The sequence below is a fragment of the Glycine soja genome, chromosome 10 (assembly GCF_004193775.1).
Source record: "Glycine soja cultivar W05 chromosome 10, ASM419377v2, whole genome shotgun sequence".
In the NCBI taxonomy this organism is placed as follows: domain Eukaryota; kingdom Viridiplantae; phylum Streptophyta; class Magnoliopsida; order Fabales; family Fabaceae; genus Glycine; species Glycine soja.
In genome coordinates, this window is record NC_041011.1 from 855,527 (window position 1) to 879,570 (window position 24,044).

General features: G+C 33.4%; 1 protein-coding gene and 1 long non-coding RNA gene across 2 annotated transcripts; both read right to left on the minus strand.

Moving 5' to 3' along the window:
• Window positions 1-6,348: 6,348 nt before the first annotated feature.
• LOC114371076 lies at window positions 6,349-7,504 on the minus strand. The gene is made up of 2 exons (XR_003658004.1): window positions 7,039-7,504; window positions 6,349-6,741 (listed from the first exon to the last, which is right to left on the minus strand). It is a non-coding gene; the product is annotated as an uncharacterized LOC114371076 (long non-coding RNA).
• A 1,444-nt stretch (window positions 7,505-8,948) lies between these two features.
• On the minus strand, window positions 8,949-22,612 carry LOC114371075 (TNF receptor-associated factor homolog 1b-like). Its single transcript, XM_028328478.1, has 13 exons — window positions 22,493-22,612; window positions 21,507-21,724; window positions 21,313-21,424; window positions 20,606-20,694; window positions 20,421-20,489; window positions 20,203-20,335; window positions 16,782-16,940; window positions 15,877-16,225; window positions 14,229-14,341; window positions 12,789-12,936; window positions 11,660-12,132; window positions 11,371-11,569; window positions 8,949-10,596 (listed from the first exon to the last, which is right to left on the minus strand). Exons 2-13 carry the CDS (start codon window positions 21,679-21,681, stop codon window positions 9,196-9,198), a joined length of 3,420 nt encoding a protein of 1,139 aa, XP_028184279.1. The 5' UTR covers window positions 21,682-21,724; window positions 22,493-22,612; the 3' UTR covers window positions 8,949-9,195.
• Window positions 22,613-24,044: the final 1,432 nt, after the last annotated feature.

Sequence of the window (24,044 nt, forward strand, 5' to 3'; positions counted from 1 at the left end):
ATTATCTAATATAGAAATATGAATCTTCTTCATGCAAATTTATTATCTACGTGTTAAAAGATAATCTGGCGGCTTCTTTGATGTCCACGTGTTATTTTTTTTTTTGCGGAGGTTCATTTGTGCGGATTTAAACCGCCAATAAATGCTTAATAACTCATTTAAAAATATTAAATGGATGCTACCTGTTTATAGCATCCATTTCTTCTCCACACATTTTTTTGAACAGATCAATCTTCATAATTCCAAAAAACAAAAAACCTAACTCATGATTCTTGTTTTTTTGGCACAGAGAAATTAATAAATGAACTTCATAAAGAAAGAAAATGAAATTGGTCATGAGAAGTAAAAGAAAGAAAAACTTGACTTTGAACAATACTAAGCATTAGTCAAAGATATACTGGGTTGCTGGATTTAGAATTTTATACAGGGAATTAGGGATTTCTATCCTGACAAATTCGTCATAAATATGCTAGCAGCACAACTTATTCTTTTCCACATAAATTGGGAATTAGGGATTTAGAAAAAGAACATTACTCGAAGAGGTATTGGGGTTGAGTTCAGAATCGTCTTGAAAAAAAGAAGAGTAGAAGGGTTCCAGTCTTTCAGATTGAAATACTAAACAAGAAACGGACGCGCACCGCAACTCCACACATCACCGCCGCGAGCCTCCGCTCGTTCCTCTCTCGCGAATACGAACGACCTCCCTCTTCTCAATTTCCAATGTCTCTGAATCTCTACCGAGCCGCCATTGATGGCCTCATCCAAGGTCGACTCGTTGATTTTTGGCTGTAGTGGCAAATGTTGTGTTGTGGTCGACACGATGCCTCAAGCATTTCTAGCGGTTTATGACGGTCGAAAATAAAAACCCCACAAATTTTCTTAAATAATTAACTGCAACATCATCATGCAACGGAGATTTTTAACCGTAGGGCTGAAAAAAAAAACGGAGGTAAATATTAAGAACTAAAGGTGATCAATTTTTTATTTAAAGACTAAAAATTAAAAATTAAAAAAATTTAAGGACAAAATTTAATTCTCACTCGTTGTATCTTTAGATAATATTGATCGTAATCCATAACCGGTTTCCCAACATGGGAACAATTACAAGTTCTGTTTTATTCTAAATAGAAGTCAATTTTGCAACGTGATGATGGCGATGGAAGAAAATAAGGCGTTATTAGAACTGTCCAGTCTTTTTAAACTGTTGAAATGTAACATGATTCTAAAAAATTTATAACACTCATACAAATGCTCTCAATCAATTGAACTAATAAACTCAGCCCAGCTTTAAAACAAGAGATGATAGAAGAAAATAGGATAACAATTTAACTTTCAAGGGAACTGTTAAGGGCAATTTGAAAAAAAAAATCCAAGTAAATATTTTAAATGACATGACAAGTTTTTATATCTGGGACACAAATTGAGACACCTTGGATATAGAAGATATCATGACTAAATGAAACATGTGGAACATACTTCCTAATTCAAGACACCTTAAATAAAATATATATATCATTACAAAGCCAACCCAAAAAACATAGAGTAACCATATTAGCGTCAAGCTTGCTTCTGGAAGCTGAATACTATTGATTACTTTTGCTGGATATACAGATGTGCTAACGCATGGGCTGTTCTATATAAAATAGGAATACTGACTAATCTGCACAATATTGATCTAAGTGGAATAGCTAATGAATTTATTCAGAAATGTGAAGAAAGAAAGATAAAATATCTTAGATCTTCATACTACCTTCATAGTTAGTTGTCAACGAACTGGTGGATGGACTAAAGATTAGAGAATTGAAAAAAAAAATCTTGTGATTTCTAAAATTCTTAGGTGGCCGCTCACATGATTTATGTTTTATATTTTATAAATAGATTGAAATATTTGCTGATAATTGTGAAATTTGAGTTAATTTGATAATCAATTTTGGTTAAGAATGATTGAAATTTCTTTACTTTACTATTGTTTTTAATGAAATAATAAAGAAATTAATATCTTTGCAGTTTTTTGTTAGCAAAAGTTAAAAGAAGAAGAATTGAAAGAATTGGAGGAAAATTGATGCAAAAACTGGACAAAATTAAAGGCCTTGAAGAAAAAATTGAAAGAATTGGAAAGTCCGTTAGCGCGCAAGATGAGCCCAGCGCCCACTCTCGCTCAGCGCACGACACACGCTTAGTGCAAAAAAGGCCCACGAAGAAGCCCAAAGGTGCTTTTAGCGCAAAAAGCCCAAAGGCGCGAGGTCGCTTAAAAATTAAGTTACCTTAGGCCTATAAAAGGAGTAGGAAACAGAAAGAAAATACACAACCCACACACACTGGGTCTATCCCTTAGGGGAAACCCTCTCTCTTTAGTCATTCTCCATTTTCTTAGGCTAAAGAAGAGAAGATGTGAAATGTTGTTGAAGAACTCGCTTAGTGAGACACCTTGGCTAAGCGAGCCTCATTCGCTTAGCGAGGCAACAAGCTCGTTGAGCAAATGCAAAACCCTAGAAGATGATCAGCCAGAGAGCAGCGCGCTTAGCACGCACCTAGCCTGCCCAGTGAGGACGTTGTCTCTACTCGTGCTTAGCGCGTCCAGACTCGCTTAGCGGATATTCACTTACTCTCGCTCAGCGAGACATGCTCGTTGAGCGAGCCTTCGTATGCTAAGAAGTTCAAGAGCCTTTAAAACACTGAGTCAGTGGGAAATGAAAAGGGGAGACCAAGCTTCTACTACGTGAAACAGAAGGAAGAAGACACTTAGGCTGGAGAGAAGACATTTTCTTCATCCTTTACCATTTTCTTTCACAAAAACATTATTTTCCTCTTTGTATTAAGTCCTCCTTGTTAATGGAGGGCTAGGAACTTCATTGTTGGGGAGTTATTCTACTGAGTACTCTTAATGTAAACTTCTAACTATTTGTGTAATGTTATTTTCTGGTGTTCTTTGCTTCTATCTGCATTTATTTTACATGTTTGTGGCTTGATAATCCATTTGTATGTTTAGTTAGGTTTTTTAGTATTGGAAAATGCTTGGAATCCTTAGAACTGGATAGAGAAACTAGAGGTACGTTTATCTAGGAATAGAATGTAGTAATCTAGTATATTTTGTACTGTGTGCGTACTGCAACTTCCTTAGAACGAGTTTGTTGAGGAATCAAGAACAAAAACTAGGAGAGTTAGGCTCATTCTCGTGAGGAATCATGGTCTAAGTAAATAGGTGGTGGAAGAGCACTAAAATAATGTTAAATAGAAAAAAAAAACCTTTTAATACGACAAGAGAAAGTTCAGTAGAAGACTCCCTAGCGCTTTTACCTTGATATTTATCGCATTTTACAGCTTTGTGTTGTTTCGTCATTGTTTAAGTAGCGTAGTTAATTACAGAAAATCAAATCATTTATGAACCTTTTATTCCATTTCCAAAGTTAAAAGTGTTTACTTATTGAATATACAACATCTAAGTGAATCAAATTTTCCGTGGATACGATACTCGGTCTTATCATTTTAAATACTACTTGTGTAAATTGATACACTTGCCAATAGGTTAACAGAAGGGTATCTTAATAAATTCATTGTTAGAAATAGATTGACATTTATTTTGTCCACGAATTTTTGCATCTCTTATCTTAATGTAATTTGTTATTTTATCTCTGCAAAGAAATTTGGGAGAAAAAGATAAATAAACTAGGTCCTTCATGCAGGAAACGAAAGATAGGATAATTCAGTAGACATAGGTGCGAACAGGGATTTCATAAAATAGAGAAAATCAATTACATTATATTATAAGTAGTTTTGGCATACTAGGCTCCCAACGTTATTGCATTCTAATTCTATCTTTTCACATTTAAACTATTATTTATTTATTTTGTTATCTTTTTCTTTGCCTTACTTCAAATTTCACATTTATAATTATTTGTTTATGTCTTCTTCTCTTTCTCCTCATTACTTAATAATTGAGGTTGCATCACTTAAGTACAACCAAAATTTCTGTGAATTTGACACTTGAACTTCCATTTTAATCTTTACTACTTGTGATAAAATTGATACACTTGTCACTGTGTTAACACCTACAACAAGCTATACATGACAATTTAGTAGTAATGGAACTTATTCAAATGTGAATTATGCTCATGAGTCATGATGATTGTGGGACTCAAAGTTCAACTACAAAGAAGTCAAAATTAAAATTTGTTAATAGAAGGAAAAAATTAATCGTGAGTTTAAATTAAGAGAATTTATTTTTATCAAATTGTGATTGTATAGAACTGATTAATAATCAATATGTTTATAAGTCTATTGATTTGGTTAAATATTATTCAATTTTTGTAACTCTGGAGTTGATGTAATTTAAATTCCAACAACATGCAGATTCTATGGGCATAAACTTTTATTATATTCATTATAATTTTTGTAATAAAATTTTGCAAATAATGAGTTTTAAATAGTTACTCTTTAATATATATATATATATATATATATATATATATATATATATATATATATATATATATATATATATATATATATATATATATATTTTGATTGATGTTGTACACTATTTCTTCTCAAGGACATTTTTAGTTTTTAACTTCATCTTTTAATGTATTTAACATCCACTTTCTAATGTGCTTAGTGTGTGTGATAACATATGAAAAGTCACATGTTGTCAACCTTGGTCTTTTATATGTGTAATAGTATATGAAAAACATGATGTTGTTTTGTATCTCATTTTGATGTTAATTTTAGTCTTTTGATGAATCAATTTTCTTTTGTAACTTTATAAGGAAGACATGAGTTGCTTGATCACTCTAATACATAAATAGTGCATGATCTTAACTTCAATACATTATTTTGATAAAGTCATCTCATAATCTATTCTTTGAGTTCATATGTGGAAGATGAAAATTTTTACCATAGGTTGAGGTGTATGTACTCCCAATCACTTCGAAGCAGGGAGTGTGAAACTACATTGTATCTAGTGGGTTAAGATGTTATAACTAAATAAAAATTAGGTTCCCCCAAAGAGTCTAGCAAATTGTATGATTGATAGTATTCTCGTTTAACAATCGACATATATATAAGTTTGAAATCAAATCCTCTCCTTTATCTTTTTTTTTTCTCTGTTTGTACTTGGATGGATACGAAAAGATAATGGTCATGCCTAGTAATGAAGCTCTATTATTGTTATTGATATTACAAAAGATTATAAATAGTTACAAGGAGATACGAAACACAAAGATCATATGTACATCTTCGTACATGTTATATCTATTCTAATAAAAAGGAATCACTAAGAGATTATGGTATTTTCCGATCTATTGGATCATAGATAAATTCTATTCATGATGTATATCAATTATTGTTTTATACATAGTTATTAAATAGATCATTTTTTCATATGCGTATACAAACGAGCCTTATCCCACGGAACCAACCTATGGGTTTAATCAAAATTGTTATGATTTGTTAAAAAAAAATACATTGAAAATGCTTATCAATTACACCGATAATACCCTGCCTCGTTTGAACAGGTATTTTACGGAATCCTAAATTTAATTCTGATACGCAAGTTCACAACAATTTTACGAACTCATCATTGATGTCCACGTAAGACAAATAAAGTTAGGCACATCTGTTTTGGATAAGTAACATGAGCATAAAAATTTGAAGGTTTTACTTGATTCAACTAAATAAGATATTTTTGTAATGTGTATAAATAGAAATTTAAAACCAAATATGACTTTAAGTTTCAAAAGAGGTGTGAGTTTCAAGGAACAAAGAACCAACTCTTACAATAAAGCTACACTACTGATATGTTCGTGAAATTTGCTAAAATTTTAAAAATATATTGGAGAATATTGTAATAATATATATACATTTTTAAGGTAATAATATGTATAATTTACATTACGTTATTAATTTAATTAAAATGTGTTTATAATATAAAAAAATCAATTTTTCATCAACGGTGTTAGTCCATAATCTTTTTTTTTCTCTGGTCATGAAATACATGAAATAAACCCTAAAATAGATTTTTGTTCAAAAATGAAATCTTATTGAAACTGATATAGATATATAATACTAAATACTAAAAAAATGATTTTTTTTGTTTATCTTCATTTAATAGTAATTTTGATTTATCAGGGAGATCCTATTATATTTCGGAAGCCCAAAGCATCAATCCTATTAAACTTCAATTTATTACTTCCTTTATATCAACAAATAACTTATTATAAAGTAGATCATTTGGACCTTTCAATATGTGGATCTCAAAATTCAATTTGTTTAATCAAATTCCCCAATTTCCTCTCTTTTTATTTGCTCGCGGTCTTCTAGTCGAAAAATAACATCAATGAAGACAAGGTCTTGAGCAAGAACAACTCAAAAGGTATTTCTTTATTTCTTTTGTTTGATTGCTTTGTTCAACAAATACAATAGTTATATTGTAGAATCCTAAAATGTCACCTTATATATATGTAAAGCTAAGGGTATTCATATTACAAATTTTATTAGAATTTCTAAAAATATTTTTAGTAGAATATCTTTCACAACCTCAACATTTTTTTTTCTTTTTCCTATATTCTATCTTTTATTCCTATATATTTTTTTCATAGTGCTTTCCTATTCCAACTTTTCTGGAGCCTTCGATAGCACAGCCAAGATAGTGATGGATTCTCTACCCCAACCACCTCATAAGAACTATGAGATCACTCCAAGGACGCCTTTGGCATCCGGTGGTGGCGGACCGACCATAGAACCCTGTCCAAAAAGCAGAACGCAAAATTGACATGGATAATAATTTTGTTTACTTCTAATGACCATTTCAAAAATTATACTCAAGATGATTTTTGATTGATTAATAATTTTAAAAAAAAAACACGTACGGAAACTAACTCTTTTATATTTTTAGTAAATACTTTGTGTGGTACAATACAACAAACTAGGAATAGTATAATACAATTATCTTTAAACAAAATGGTATATTATATTGTATATTCAACATCAAGAATGAACAAAGAACAATCTATAACATCAAGAGGAAAAGAAAAATTAGACCTTGCTAGCTACGAATCATCATTTGTTACACACAAACAGGTTCTTTGAGTTCTCCCTCAACAAAATTTGCTCTGATCGATCAACTTTAACCAGCAAATTGAAAAGACTTCAATGTTTGAGGGGGCATCATACATCAGTGTTGAATTGTTTCAGCACCACCCTAGCTAGTGGTGCTTAGCGTTGCCGGCCGGTGCCATTCATTTTCTTGGCCGGACAATGCGTGCTGCCAGAGCCTGGGATGTATGTGCAACCAGAAGGTCCTGAGGGAGGGACAGGACCCTTATTAAGAGATTGCAACCTAAGTGGGATATTCTCCATATTCAAGACCCTAGCAGCCATGTTTTGTTTTACATGCACTATGGTAAGAAGAACAAAGAGCACCAAAATAATGTTGAGAACCCTCATGGTGCTAAAATCCCAAAGGGTTAGTAAACACTTAGCTAAGGATATCTCAATAAGGGTTAGGTGGTGTATTTATATTGATAGCTAGGTAGGTGGTAACCAATTTGAGGCTTTTGGTCACTGGTATTTTGTTGAACTTAACGTTTTTGAATTTTGACTAATGGGTATACTTGGATTATTTAAGTATTGATATTTGTAAGGTACTAATGTTTAGCGTACAATATGTATTTGAATTGGTCATGAGATGGAATTTGAAGGTGATTAATGTGATTATATCTATTTTGATATAGAGATAGAGCTACCAAATTCGTAACCTTGTTTGACAAGCAAAGTTTGATTGTATACTTGCCCTTGTGGAGGAGGGCAATGGTCAAGTTTGAGAAATTTCTTGGCAATGGAGTTAGAATGAATGTTACCATACAATTTGGCATAATGAATTAGAATGTGATAAGTTGGGAAGGACTTTTGGCTACAGAATTAGAATGTTACCACATACAGGATTTTGCTGCCGAGCAAATTCAAGTGCATACGCAAGCAGGTGCCTCAAGCTACTATGACTAGCATGATTATAATAGTTTTACCTAAAGTATATTAATTTATTCTATTTCCGTGAGAAAATATAAACGTGGTCAAATCCTTCCAAAAAATGTGCATAACTTGGCGTAGTATGACTCATGACCTAGCAGCTTTAGTGTGGGCATTCACATACCATTAAATTTATTAAATAATATGATAAAAAAAGTCAACATAAAGGTATTAATAGCAAGAGGAGTGCTAACGATACTATCTGATATTCTCTTTTAGATATCTCTATGTGTTAAAAATAATCAATTTTACTAAGTTTTGCTTCTCAATGTTTTTCTCTCCTGAAAATTTACTCAGAATTATTGATTTTCAATAAGTTTTAATCAATTATATAAAAAATATCTAAAAGAAAGTGTCAAAGAGAGTATCACTAACATTTCTCTTAATAAGAATAACAATATATTATTTGACAACCCAAAATAATGTTATTCTACTCAACTTGATTGAAAAAAAATTGTACTATATAATATAATTCATCTTAATGCCATTTCATATTTTAAAATCCTTGTTAGTTATTTAATATATCCCTTAGTTACGAAAAACTAGTATTTTGAATTTGTATGATACAAACACAGACAAACTTATTCTACAATGCTAACATAACCAATTCAATATATGTCACGAGGAAGAATGAATCTAAAACCCGAGTGTTAATGTTTAAAATAAAATAAAAAATTGTTTAAAAAAAAAAGCTTGAGCCTACTGAAATTAGAAATTACACTTTAAATAGTAGATATTGTCATGATCCAGTAGCATACTTTAAGAATGTTAAATTATGAATAATTTTCCAATCTCTGTCAAATTTTAGTGATCTTATGAACGTTTTAGGCGCATTAAAATGTTATCCCCTTTTAACCAGCATATGCTCGAAAAACTATTTTAAAACTACACTGATATGAATGGAACAGTAACTATAATCACAGTAGGCCAAAATCCCAAAATTAATAGAAGCTCGGAAGGACATGGGCATATAATCCCAAAAGGCTAGAACATGTATAATTTTATGAAAAACTGCAACCAAATTAATCGGAAACACTCTTTACAAAATGTTTTCCTATCAAGGGGATACAACCTCACTCCAATCTAAAGAGACCCAACAATTTCCTCAAATACATTATTACATTGGTTGATGACCACTAATTTGTGGGCAACCTTTGTCATCTTTTCCCTCTACGGACCATTCGAAGGCCTGAATACAGTATAACCATTGACACCACATGCCATATTTGAGTAATCTTGATAGTAAGAGTAACTATTCTCAGTGTTTCTCATGCCTAGATAAGATAGATCAGAACCAGCAACCTGCCATTGGTTTGGAATCATCCCATCTACCTTGCCATTTCCATACGATAGTGTACTCGCCTGAGGAACATAATCCTGTAGTGAATCATAATGCCGACCAGATGTGCTATACCCTTGTTGAAACCCAGCATCATGGTAACTTCGCGATCTCTCAAACCTACAAGAACTGGTGGAAGATCCCAAATCATCATCGGTACCCAAGTCTCCAGGAAAAGTGAACTGACGATTTAGCAACTGTGGTCCATCATTGAGGGAGTAGAACACTGAACTTGCCCTGGATGCCTTCCCAATACCATGCTCCCTTGGTTCATCAAGCAGGTCATTAATTATATCAAGGTGTGGGAACTCATCCACCAACCCCCCTTGGTTCTGATGCTTGGATGTGCAAGCTGGGAACTCACTCGTTATGTTGCCCAAAGATCTACTGTCTATTGGCCTGAACAAGTCTAGGTTTTGAGCATCATTTAGTCGGGAAGGAGGTTCATAGGGCATGCTTCTGCCGGCTTCCCTTTGAGAACTATCAATCCAATTAGGTCCGTTCTGTAAAACATCCCGTGTAATCATACCAAAAGGAACATCAGACAGGGAAGTATTTGAATCCATTTTGTCGGAGCTCCGGGAGATAAATAGTGGCGATGATACCATGGGTGGTTGTGAATAGCCAGGAGATGGGTTTACTCCTGAACTAGAGCTGGAATGAGGGAGACTGGCAGCAGTTGACACCACAGGATTCCCCATTATTGCATTTCTATAGGATTGGGGAACATAACTATGAGTAGCAGGTGAGGGATCAGGACCCAACCGAGCAGTTGCACTCACAGAACGTGCAAGTAGAGGAGCAGTTTGAACCATGGAGACAACAGCGGCAGTGGGCCTGGGAACACCAGGAACTAGTGGAGCACTAGAAGGCCTTGACAACATAGCCACTTGTGCCATGGATCTTTCAGTTAGTCTTGGGGTTGAAGCTTTCTGGATCTCTGTTTTTGGACCAACTGTTACTTGTGATACAGAAGTTGAAGATGAAGACACCTCTTTATCAGTTGATTGTGAGGTACCAAAAGATGTTTTCCTGGCATGAACAGGATCTCCAGTAACTCTAGTTTGGTTTTCTGACTTCATTTGAACAGGTAAGTTTCTTGGAGGACTACTAGATGAGGATGGCACTGCTGATTTATTCTCTTTTGGAAGGCTTTCATTATCAACAGTTCTTTCTATGCTAACTTGGTCTTTGATGCTTTGTTTCTTTTGTAGCGAAGGTAAATCCTCTTCCTATCAAATAGAATAGTGAAAACCCATGACATCAGGCTCAAATTATAATAGTACTAAAGAGAGCATTTAATGTAAAAATTAATAAATTAACATCAAATCGATCATCACTTTTACTACTGCCAGTCTAAATCTAATCTCCCACGCTTAAAGAAAAATGAAGTCCAGACTTGAAATCCCTTTGTCACCTATATAAACAATGCGGCCTGTTTTAAGATGTGATTAAAGCAGCACATGTTAAAAATTGGAAGGAGTGGAAAGCCTTGAAAGTGCAAAAGAATGTGATTACAAAGCCCATTTAATCTTGACATCTACATAGCTAATAGAAATGATAGTAGAATGGAAGAATTTAAAAACGAAATCATAATAGAAAGAAGAAAAGTATAAACATATTTTTTCCCATGAATACTTCAATTATAATGCAGACCAACCTTTAAACAAGAGAAACATTAAAGCATCAAATTGGTTTTCAGCCTTGATGATAAATTTTATTTTCATCTCATTTCCAGATCCCAAAGAAATAAGATAAACCGGGGTGTACAGTCATTCTCATTTTTAAGACCAATATAATTTTTTCTTTTAAAGTCATTCTCAATTAGCAAAACACTCCAGGTTGTCCTTGATGGTAAAAAAAAAACATGAAAAAGTTAACAGGTAATCTATCATGAGGGAGCAGCACTTAGAACAGAAAACTTAAAAGGAAGGATAGACGAAAAGAGGATGTAGATAGTGATCGCAGTAAATCATGAAAGGATAGGCTTTTGGAAATTATACAACCTTTCTGATGACCTGGTGATCGAGCCACTTTAATCGATCCTGCAAGCAGAGAACAGCACCCTCAGGCTCAGATCCACCTAACTTGCTACTTCCAGACTCATTAACATCTACAGCATCTGCAGCAGAACCGGATGGCTGACTATCCATTTCTGTTGTCCAACTGCCCACATTACATGATGCTTTTACTTGGTTCTTACCTCTACAGATAAGCAGTGCCAAATCAAATTAACATAACAGACTAACCATTGATATTCATCCACCTAAAAGAAACACTACATTATATACTTACCTGTTAGGTGACTTTTGGACTTTGTAATTTAAAAAAGAGTTCCCCTTGTAGTGGTCATTCATCACCATTGATGGTAATGAATCAGTAGAACATGTTGAAGAACTGTCATCCATTGCCGAACTGCTCCTTTTCTCAGCCATTCCATTTTGTACAGATGAAAGACTACCAATACCATTGCTACTAGCCTCAGTGGGAGGATGAACTTCTGATGCATCAGTATCCCAATTTACAAGACTCACATCTCTGTCTTCAGAATCAAGCTGAAGCGCTTCACCAACCCCGTCCACAGAATCAGACACATCAGAAACAACTTCCAGGGCATCAAGCTTTTCATCAAGAGCTTGAACTTCTTCCATGTTAGAATCCTTTTTCTCATCAGCAGGATTGTGTTGCTGCTTGTCATATACAGCCACAATAGGTCTCTCCTCTCTACCTTTATCCTTTCCTTTCCGATTGTTCCGTTTCTGTTTGGCCTGCAGTGACAAGAAAGGACTATCTGTCAGCAGTTAAAAAGGAAAATACAAACAACTCTCACCAACCACAGGCATATAACATCCTTATAATTCCATAAATAACAGGTATACCGTAGGAAAGGGACATCAAGAAAACATCCTGGGACAATATCTTGGGAGAAATATAGTTCATAAGTTGCTGGTAAAACATTTCCAAATCAAGAATAATTACCAAAAGAATGTTTATGGGTTTGTTATACAGTAATTTATGTGAATGCAAGGCAGGAAAAGGAGAAAATAAAGGGCCTTGAACATGTACGTGAAACATAAATATAGGCAAATAAAGTAGACATGACCTCTTTATAAACCAATATGCCAAATGCTTGGGGTTTTAATATACAAATGTTCTAGCCATAGAAGTTATCATATATCAGAATTAAGAAATTAGATGATTTCTTCATATATCTAATTATTTGATTGTTTTATAGTAGTTGTCATTTATGATGCATGTTCTGCAGAGCAAATAACAAGATGGGTTTTATCTTGTATCTCTCGAATTCTAAAACCAAAATATTGAAAATTGCATATCAAGACAACCACAGAACCAGTAGCATCTGTGAAATAAAGTTTAGGACATCAGACATCCCTTGGTAATGCAGATTAGATGAGTGACAGACCTGTTTCTTCTTTGACTTCTTTTCCCTCTCATTTCCACGTTTTGCTTTCTGCTCACATTCAGCCAGCCATGCTGCTTCTTCTTCACGAATGAGCTCTTCTTGTCTCTTTAGAGCAACAGCTTCCTGGTAGGAAACCTCAATTTTATTGCTGCACCCATTAAGTAAATAATTAGGCTAACCTTTTGCATCCTACAAACAATACATGAATACATACAGAAAATATAAAATCTATGTCACTGGAGAATAAACAAGCACTGAATCACTTTTGTGTAGATAATGATATAGCACTACATGGGCATGTATAAAGTTCAATGGACCACAAAGTTAATTGCAAAGTGCCTGATACAACCAGCTATCAAACCAGCTATCCATCATCTCCTATTGTTTCACATGATACTATTAGTAAGTCAAATTTCATATATTTGTCCCATGCACAGATTCTGAACTACGTATAGCTCAGAAGGAATAGTTTAAAGTTCACGCTTAACCTTCAGAGTGTGATGTCATGTACAGGAAACATGGTTGCTAGTAGACAAGTTCAAAATCCCTTATTGTTACACATGATACTATTATTAAGTCAAATTTCATATCTGTGTCCCATGCACAGATAATGAACTATGTATAGCCCAGAAGGAATAGTTTAAAGTTCACACTTAACCTTCAGAGTGTGATGCTATGTACAGGATACAAGGTTGTTAATAGAGAAGCTAAAAATCCCTTATAGTTCATCCAATATGAAATACCACAGATAATGGAACTTTTGCAAAGGAAGTTTTTTCACGTAACCATAAATTGCAGAGTTTGAAATTTGAATAGACAATCCCATCCAAAATTGATCATAGGATAGAATTTATAGCATTGGGTAAGATTCTGAAAGAGAAGTGTGTGGAATTTTGAAATAAGGGCTAAAAAGTAAAAACAAGTTCGCAATTTACATAGGATGGCCTAGGCAACTTGTGGGGTGGCACCTAAAAGCAAATAGGAGCCATGCCAACTCGCCAATTACTCACGAGTCACATCTTTTTCAAACAAAATTCCAAAAACACCTTATCCTCTAAAACAATAAAAATACAAAAATGTGAAATTTTTTAATATTAAAATGAAAGTAGAACCTTCAAACAAAAAATAAAAATGGATAGCATCACAAATGACTGGCGTGAATTAAAGAGTCTTGTTCCTAACTAGGCAGTGGCATGTGCTTTTGCATCGGCATAGAGAAAAAATAAGAATCAGACAATAAAAAGAGAGGTTAAAAGACAACGGTGTTTTAAAAAAAAAGTCTCACTGTACTACACAGAATGAGCAGAAGCTGAATGGTTTTTATAATACTATTGATTATCAATACTAACAAGCAATCAGAAATGCAGATGAGAATATAATATATAAATGAGTAGTTAACCTAGAAAACCTGATGAGTCCAGAGCTAATAGCATATATTACCTGAATATATGGGCAAGGACAAATATTTCCAAAGTCCTGCGACCTAATTCTGTGAGACGCCTTTCATCGCGCTCAATAGAATCTTTACTGAAGTCCTCCCCAGAGTTTCCATCCTACAAAAAAAGGTGTCCCAGGTTTCTTAGCAATCAAAACAATTCTAAATCTATAAAGCCAATGTGTCATATATCCACTGTGCTAACAATTCCCAGGTTACCCAAAATTACACTCTACAGGAGTCATATATGTCCAAAACTCTAAGTAGGCTAAACTTGTTTTGTTTTTTAAATTTTACATTTAATTGCACATTTTAAAGCTCAACTATCATCATTTCACAAATTTTATCACCCAAGTTTTTTTCACGTATATTACCATCATATTTTAAAAATTTTCAAGCATTTTACCACCTTAGTTTTTTTTCAGCGCTTTTTACCATCATGTTTTTTCAACTTTTGCGCATTTTACCAATATGTTGGTAACAAAACAACATTGTTTTACAAAAAAATGGTAACAAAACGATGTTGTTTTGATTTTGTTTTAACATTTTCTGGGACACATCAACACATTTAACAAATTAGTAAAATGAGCGGGAAAAAATGATGGTAAAATGTCTGGGAAAAAAACTTGGGTGGTAAAATTGCAAAATGATAATAGTTGGATGATAAAATGTGCAATTAAGTCTAAATTTTAACTATGTATGAAAATGAAGTTTATCCTATTCAAATGACACCATCATGCTTTGTCAACAAACATTTTGTTCAGAGATTCACATGACAGTCACTTCATCAAATACTCCCTCTCATAACAATCTTCAAAAAACAATTCCTATGAACATGTTATTCATACACTGAGATTTTAAAGTAATCATTCAGAAATGACGGAACAGAAGCCACACCCAAGAAATGTAGATTGTAGTTCACAATACAGAATAAAGTTTGTCTCTTCTCCATTATGTCCATTCATGTAATTTTGGTTGGTTGTTTTTGATAGCTGATAATGAATCTCATGTTAAAAAGACTTGTCAAAGGCACATGAATCAGGTTTATATCAAAAGAGTATTAAGGAGAGGAAGGATGAGCGGAAGGGTGATGAACCAAATCAGCTAAGACACAAGTTTTGGCTGCCTTCACATTTTTCGAAATTCCAAGTTTTGGCTCTAACACCAAACTGCTAAGACACAAGACTCAGAAGAGCATCAAAAACAAGTTACTCTGCATAACCATAAGAGCCTCTTCCAACCAATAATTCTCCAAGATAGACTTCCCAAGAAAAGACCCTTCTCTGCTGCCTCCCCACATTTTAATGCAGATCTGATCCATCACCCTTTAGCCCACATTTCCTCCCTAGTTCTCCTGGTGCAGACCTAATTCATGGACCTATCAACTTATCATTTAATTAAAGATTCACAATGAAAAGGGGATCATGGCTGTAATAGACTATGGAGAAAATCAGATAATTACACTTGAAAAGAATTTCATTCTCTTTTCCCTGGTTTCAACCAGAAGACGACACTGTCTTCTGACATCTCTAATTCCTTTAATCTCTAAAATATCTTACACTAATACCATAATATTCCAATGGGATTACCCTATATCACTGGCTAGCCACATAATTCCTCATTTACTTTTTATCAACACGTTATTTTTCTCACCTTTGTGCGATTTTGAGGACCCTTCTCATCTTTCGGAGGCAGAGGTTCTATAGCGGCTCTCTCAAGAAGAAGTAGAACATCATCCACCAGTACAAACATATCTTTCTCAGCACGGACAATTGGTGCTGGCATTTCTTCAGCATCCAACAATTTTACCCTACCTTTCTTGCACTTATTCTGGCCTTCGAGAGCCTTCAACCCACTATACAAGGAGTCCATTACCAAAGTAGAAGTCACTTCTTTTTCTATAAAGAAGTGTTTCACAACTACTTTCAAAATTACATCTGTCTTCTCCCTTGACATGCGGCGCCTAGAGGTTTGATCAATTTCTCGCCAGAAAGTACAGAAGCTGCAGATAATGCAAAGTACCATTTAGATCTGCCAAAGTGCCAATAAAATCATACACCACAAATCCAAATGGTAATGAATCCAAATACGATATACAACATAGGATAAACATCTTAAGTCCCTATTAAACAACAGTATCAAGACAGGTTAAACTTGTTATAGCATATAAGATATAAAATACAAGACACGCTTCAGAATTCATATGCATAAAAAGAGACATGAACTACTCAATGGTGCCCCCCCACAATACATTGAACATATACCATTGTCATGTCAACCACCAGATTAAACTACAGTATCCCTCTTATCAATTCTTTTCTTCCCAACATGCCTAATATTTTTCATTTTCAGGCTTAAAGGAAGACTAAAATAAGATTTGACACTTTAAGCAATCATTACTAAAGATCATGGAGCACAAAAAGCAAATAACTTAAAGGTCATGACTTTTTTAGATGACACTTTGCAGCAAGATAAAAATTACAGCATACATAATGAAAATTTTATATATTACATACAAGTCAAAAAGGTTGATACTCTTAAAGATGAGCATGGAATACCTTGACCACCTAGCTTTATCCTCTATCAACTTCCCAAGCTTGCTTCTTCTTTCCTCCACAAAACGACGGCAAATTTGTTCTACATTTGTCAAATATACTCTAACAAGTTCTCTCCTATACTGACAATCCAGGCAACGAAAAGGCCTGTCAGCTTTTTCCCTGCGCATAAAACAAAAAGCTCCAAGGCAAATTGAGTTATTGCAAAAAAAACACATCCAACCTTACAGCAACACAAGTTAGAAAGTGGTAAATGTAATAACAAAACTACGTTTATTTTAAAAACCACAAGACAGGACAGCCTCAGAGCATGACAGACAACCAGATGAATCAATAAACATTAGCCAATGTACTTTGTACTTCTGTTAGCAGCTTCCTACCCAGATTGTGCAGAACAATTCATAGACATAAGACATTAAAATTTTTCTCTATTGGCTTATTTGGATAATAAACCTTTTCTAGCAAAATAATGACTTTTTCACGAGGAAAATAAATACATTTGGGAGAAGTCACGACTTCAAACCTCTGAAGGATAAAAAAAATCTGTTTTAACTTAGACTGAAAATGCTATGACATTTTGAAATAATTTTATTCTACCAAAATAATGTACAAATTTTGCTAAAATCCAAAAATATCTCAAACATACTAAAACACAAACACTTAAATATCTTAACACTGGCCTTTACAATTTTGGTCTGACATTTTCTAATTTCACATTATTAAATAGGATACAAATTAAAAAAAGAAGATTAAATAAAAATAAAAAAGAATGGCAAAAAAATGAAAAATGGAAAAGTCTAACATTAAATGTGCTGTTCGTTTACTTTTTGCAACTTAACAGGATCAATTTGTAATATTGGAAAACGGAAAAGTTTAATTAATAATAGGGTAGGTAAACAAATGGGTTTAAATGATAAAAAAAAATTATATAAAAAATGAAAAATAGAAAAGTCTAATTATTAATATTAAATGAGTGTATGCTCACTTTTTGCAACTTAATAAGGTCAATTTGTAAAAATTGGAAAATGGGAAAGTTTAATTAATAAGGGAATATGTAATCAAAAGGGTTTAAATGATAGAGAGAGAGAGAGAGATTTAAAAGAAAAAGAAAACAAATTCTGGAATGGTCAGACAAAGTGACGAAGTCAAATTTCTAATCCGATTGTGTAAATGTGCCTCCATATACGCAGAACAGCCATGATCTCACCGCAAAATGAGGCTGCTCCAGATGCAATCTCAAACCCATGCCACTCCAAAGTATTGTGTCATGCAAGGTCAGAATCTGCCGCTGTCCCTGTTTTGCCGCAATCACAGTTCTTTTGACTACTTAGTTAGAGTAAACACCAAAAGCACTACAGAAGAACAGCGTATGGTGAGGAGGCTCTTGAATTTGGTCCAGGTGAAACTCAACCCTAAAAGCTATCTCACGAGGTGAGGATTGTCCAAACCTTTATAAGCTCTACTTCAGCTATATCTATAGTTGATGTGCAATCTTAACATGTACCCATCACACCGAGGGTTGGAGTTCTAAAGCAGGTAGATCGTAGGACTACCTTTTTTATATTGCACCGAATAAACCACGAGATCGGCTACATTGCACCAGGAAAGTCTCAAGACCAATTACAATATTGGGCAGTTGAAGGTGGCACAATATCAGATTTATAATAGGCTCTAATACCATCTAGAATTTGATTTGGGCCTAACTAAACCCTAAAAACCATCTTACGAGGTAAGAATTGCCCAAGCCCTTAATAAGCTCTACTTTGGCCATATCTATAGTCGATGTGGGATTTCAACAATGGTCATTATAAGGAAGATTATGGATACAAGATAAATAATTTATACTGAACATATAAATGCTTAAAGAAATACCCAAAATTACATATCCATCATTAGTGATTGATAATCATAGTTAGACACACAATCACCATCAATCTAAGGCATAATAGAATGGCCAATAACATCAAAAATCAAGCAGCCAAGACCAGAAAACAGAGGCTCGGGCTGCTAGGAAAAGGATGGGTTTGGCCAAAAAGCACTAAGGCTGCAGCAAGGTAGTTGGAAAACACATAGATAGAACATTGAGGTGCAAACAGAGGGTGGTGCACCTGGGTTATTTCGATTGATGTAGGGAAAAGCCTGTCTCATGCCAAAAAAAGGGGGTTGAATCACAAAAATCTCCCTAAAAGAATGGGTGGGCAATGGAAAAAATGGGTAGACAAAACAGGGTTTTGACCCTGTTCAGAGCTACAGCTGCTATAGGTGTGATATTGTCTACAAAACACAGACTTGAAAGATGTCAGAATCCACTTTGCCCTGTATAGCCACAAGCGCATGAAGTGCAAGATTAGCTGCCATCAACTACTAAAGTCATTATTAAGAAAATTAGTCATTACCGTTTCAGAATCTTCTTTCTGCTAAAAGAACTTCAGGTATTTTACAATATATATATATATATATATATATATCTTACATAGACTGATATACATAATGCATGAAAACACCTCAAATATCTTACACATGGTACAGCCTTTTTGACAATTGTTACACGGAATTTTATCATTTCAAACTTCTCATTATTACTATGCCAAAAATAAGATTTAAATTTAACTATTTTCTTACCATTAAACATGTCGACTCCAAAGATAGAAGAGCAAACTGCCAACTTGGCACCACATTTATTACTTACAATACAATAATTTAACAAAACCAACACATACCATAATGACAGCAAATCTGAAATTGAAAATATTAATGAAAATTTCACTCAAAAATGAGGAAATCATTGGATTCAATGATAATTCTACCTTGAGGACCAGACAAAAAAAAAAGTTATCATCAATAATTCAATGTCACAACATCTGATTGGAGAAGAGCAGAACAGTGGAGCAAGCATAGAATTCATTGAACATAGAACAAGACCTCCTCCAAGGTACTTGGAACAGGTTATAGCACAACCTTTAGGCAAAAACTCCAAAGAAGAACACTACATAGACATGGAGAAAGTAGCTATCCTCACAATTTAGTAGATGCAGACAAACACCAAGTTTAAAACTTTGCAAAAGAAGATCATGGAAAATACTGCAGAGTTGCAAAAATTCAAATGGAATCCAAGGTTTACAGCCTCAGAGATAAATGCTAAAATAACACAAACTTCGTACCAACTTCACAAAAATATTGCAAAAGTTGACATCAAAGGCAGATCATATCTTGCGAGCTTTCAAGTTTCAATTTCCTATAAAGCATATTGAAAATGACTAATGCCCCAAACAAGTTAAATTACAGAGCATTCAAATATTCTCCTATCTAAGTAGAAAATGAAGTCAAAGTGTCAAACAACCTTCATGACCAATTAAACAGTATACAAGATGGTAGAGCATATCTGTAAGATTATAAATAAAATAATAAATCATAAATAGTATACCTAATGACTTGAACTTGAGCTTTTATTATCAGATTGTCAGATGCGTCAACAAAGCCATCATACACTTTTGAGAGCTCCATAAATTTTTTCCAACCCCAGTCATGCTCCTTCTTCCAAAATCGGTGTAATGTATCTAGAAAACTCAAATAAAAAATAACTCAAACATTGTTTAAAAACTTTTAAACACAAAAATTGAAGCCAATTATTTACCAACAGACCAGAATATTTTGATTTCTTTGGATCTTTATTGACCACAGCTATTGTGAATTGCGCAAAATGACTCCATCCTGTATTGCCCCAAAAATAAGGGAGAACCAAAGAGAAGTCAAGTACTACTGCACCAATAGTAGCTGGTAAGACTAACTATATAACTAATGCAGTCTGGAAAATTCAGGAATCAAACCTGGAAGAAGTTTGTCATGATTAGCAACACAAAGAAACAGAGAGAGATGATTGCAGACATCACAGCCTTGTGGATAAATTAAAATATACCTGCCACATACCACAGCACTATTAGGTCAAAACCTCAACTAATATGTACATCATGTTTCAAGTCGTAAGGACTGTCTCAGCAAACTATATGCACCCATTAGATTGCATGAATCCACTATCCATGAACCAACTCTGCATCAAGCATGTTAATTCTATGATCATGTTCTATTGCAGAGTATATTTCCCATGTTTGACAAATCAGACTGCTGTACAGTCACAAATTCATTTGTAGATGTCTGAAAATTGCAGAGTATTTGAAAGAACATAACCCCAAAACCAATATTTTCCCACCACAAAATAGAATTTTTAGAGATATGTTACAAAATCAATTTTGTCAAAACTTATAAGTTCATAATAAACTTGCCACTATGATGGACTAGAAGCCATAATGGTCAATTTCGCTGCAACAGAAGTGTAAGCATATGTTATTAACCAAAAAAGAGAACAATAGTGGGATAGTGAAAAAAGCATCATCATTGGACTGCAGCCTTTTTCGTGTAACATCGAGCATATAGGTATAAAGATGTAAATTAAAATGATACAGAAAAGCATGGATAGTTAAACTCTAAAGCAAAAGAAAATCCAGGTAATGCAGATAAGTTTATCCAAGCTACATACCACTTGTAGCTGCCAACCTCAAACGCATTACTACGAAGTTCCCTTTTGGTAATCTGAGAAAAATTTTCAATCTTCCATGTATATCTTCCATACAATTCTGAAGGTTTTGGTCCTGTAAAGAGGAAAACAAATTAGATTCTGAAATACTGCTTACAGAAATTTTGGATTTTAAAATTATATGATTACAAATTCACCATCGTCGTCGTCGTCAGTGTCCCAATAAGGGGGGGAAGTCGATGGGGTTCCATTCTCCACCTGCTCGGAAGACCGCCATTCTGCCAATGCTTCCCCAGATTGACAACGCTGCCCACTGAAAGTTCCCTCCGCAGACTTTCCCACTCCAGATTCCTCGCTCGAAATCCCAGCCATTCCCTGATCAAGCACTATTTCACTAACACTCCTCTTATAACACCTGCCAGATAACATTGAAAATCAGCCTCCCTTAATCCCCACATTACATTATAACATTGAAAATCATTCAAGCAACTTTAGACAGAAATAAACCATTCAAACACTTAAAGTACTTCTTTTTCAGCTACATCACAGAAAATCCTATAACATAAATGATTAAAAAAAAGACAATTTTTCCCACTAACAAGTTATGAATTCTAGGCAAAGTCGATACAGAAGCACAGTGCGTTGAAGAGAAGAATATAGAACGAATTCCAATGACAATAATTGACCAATTGAAAGCCATCAAAACAATCACATGACATAGGGTTGATTCCTTCCCCCATTTCTCAATATCCAACACACAACAATTATAGATAACCCAAAATAAAAAATAACACCTCGAATATGATTAAAACCCAAAAACCCACCTCAGAAAAAAAAGTAACAAAAAAATAAAACATCAATAAAACCCTAAAATAAAGATTTAATAATAGCAAAAAATAAACCCCAAACCAATCAAATAAATTGGAACAAGAGTGGAATTAAACCAAGAAACGGTGCAAATTGCATGAACCCCAAAACGGAAATTTTCGCACAAAAATCGACGCCGGAAAACGACCGAGATCTTGGGCAACGATTCCCGTGCAAAACATCAACCGAAATCGAAGGGAATGACGCAGAGGAAGAGCAATAGAAACAGCGCAAATAGAAGGAAAAGAATGAACGGGAAGTAGGGGAATTGGGTAACGACGTCGCGTCAAAGGGATCCCAATTAGGGCACACGCACCTGGAATCGAAGGAGCAGATAACAACAACAGCTCTGAGATTTTAGAGAAAGAAAGGCGAAGAGAGAGAAAGAGGAGGAGGAGGTGAGAAGGAGGAGAAACGAAGAGAGCAAAGGCATAACCCAAAAAACGAAAATTAGTATTTTTATTGTCTTTATTTTATTATTTATTTATTGATTCATTATTTTAGATTTTATGAAAAATATATTTTAAGAATTTTCCTAATTAATTATTTTTCCCCAGTTGAACAGATTCTCACAATCGGGGATGGAAAAAAAAACAACATAGAAAAGAATTAAATTAGATTTAGATTAACGTTTCGACATTTTTTATCAATTGTTTATAGAATTTATTTATTTATTTAAAAAACATATACTATAAAAAAATTGTATTGTCAATTATTAATTTTTAATAAGCAGAATTTAATTAGATATAATAACAGTTTATGAATTTTCATATAATAAAATTATTAATTTTTATAATAATTACTTTAGAAGTTATAATTAGATTTTTTTTTAATTTCAATTCAATATATTTAAATTGATGATATATTAAAATTAAACTCTTGTAATAATTATTTAAAAAAAATTATACTTCGAGTATTTTTTTTAACTAACTAACAACATAAAACAATGTATCAAAATAATTAAACTCAGTGCTTTTCCTAAAAAAGCAAAAAGAAAAAAAAATTGTTGTTAGGTTATATTATTATTATTATTATACCCCTAAAAAAGGTTTTATTTTATTATTATAGAATACAATAATCGAAAGAACTCGCGATTTTCTTTTATTATGTTTTGAGGTACATTTTTTTTATTTTAGAAAAGGAGATCCAAATCTCCTAATATCTTCTTTAGGGGTGATTAGCCGTTCAAATTGCTTCTTCTCAAAAAACAAAAAAGCAATTCAAATTCCTTGGATTCAAGTCTAAAAAACCCAAACTGCAACAACCCATGAGTTACCTAATTGACCATGCTTTTGCACTATTATAAGACATTGGGTTTTTGGTAGTTACTTAGATTTTGAAAATAAGTTATATAAATATCACTTATCTATTATTTAATTATATCACATCAAATAATTTAATTTAATTTTTTGTTTTTTACAATTAAAGTTCAATGATCTTTTTGTGAATATGATATTTTTATTTTTATTTAATATTTTATTAGAAGATTTTTATCCCTAATTAATTCCTATATTTCCATATTCTAAATATAGTATTTTCTTCTTGTTATAATCTTTCTCATTATCGTGAATAGGAGAACACTTTTGGCGCTTCGCGCGTCATGCATTGTGCCTCTTACCTGGCCACTAACCACGGTGGCTGCAGAAGAGTTCTTGCATCTTTGCAATCCCTCAAAAACTAAGTGTTATTATAATATATTTTTTATTTGTCTTTACAAAAATAAAATGTTCTAATTATATTTAATAAATTGATATCGTAATTAACTTTTATATAACATTAAAACAAGTATACCTTTTATTAAAGATTATAACAAATATATCTAATAAAATTAAAAAAGTTTATATTAAATATATTTTAATTATAAATTT

Excerpts from the sequence above, each read along its gene's own strand:
- LOC114371075 (XM_028328478.1), bottom strand. The coding sequence starts at position 21,681 with ATGGCTGGGATTTCGAGCGAGGAATCTGGAGTGGGAAAGTCTGCGGAG. Across the intron at positions 20,336-20,420 it reads AAAGAAATCAAAATATTCTG|ATACATTACACCGATTTTGG; the intron begins GTCTGTTGGTAA and ends TGAGTTTTCTAG. Across the intron at positions 11,570-11,659 it reads GTCCAAAAGTCACCTAACAG|AGGTAAGAACCAAGTAAAAG; the intron begins GTAAGTATATAA and ends GCTTATCTGTAG.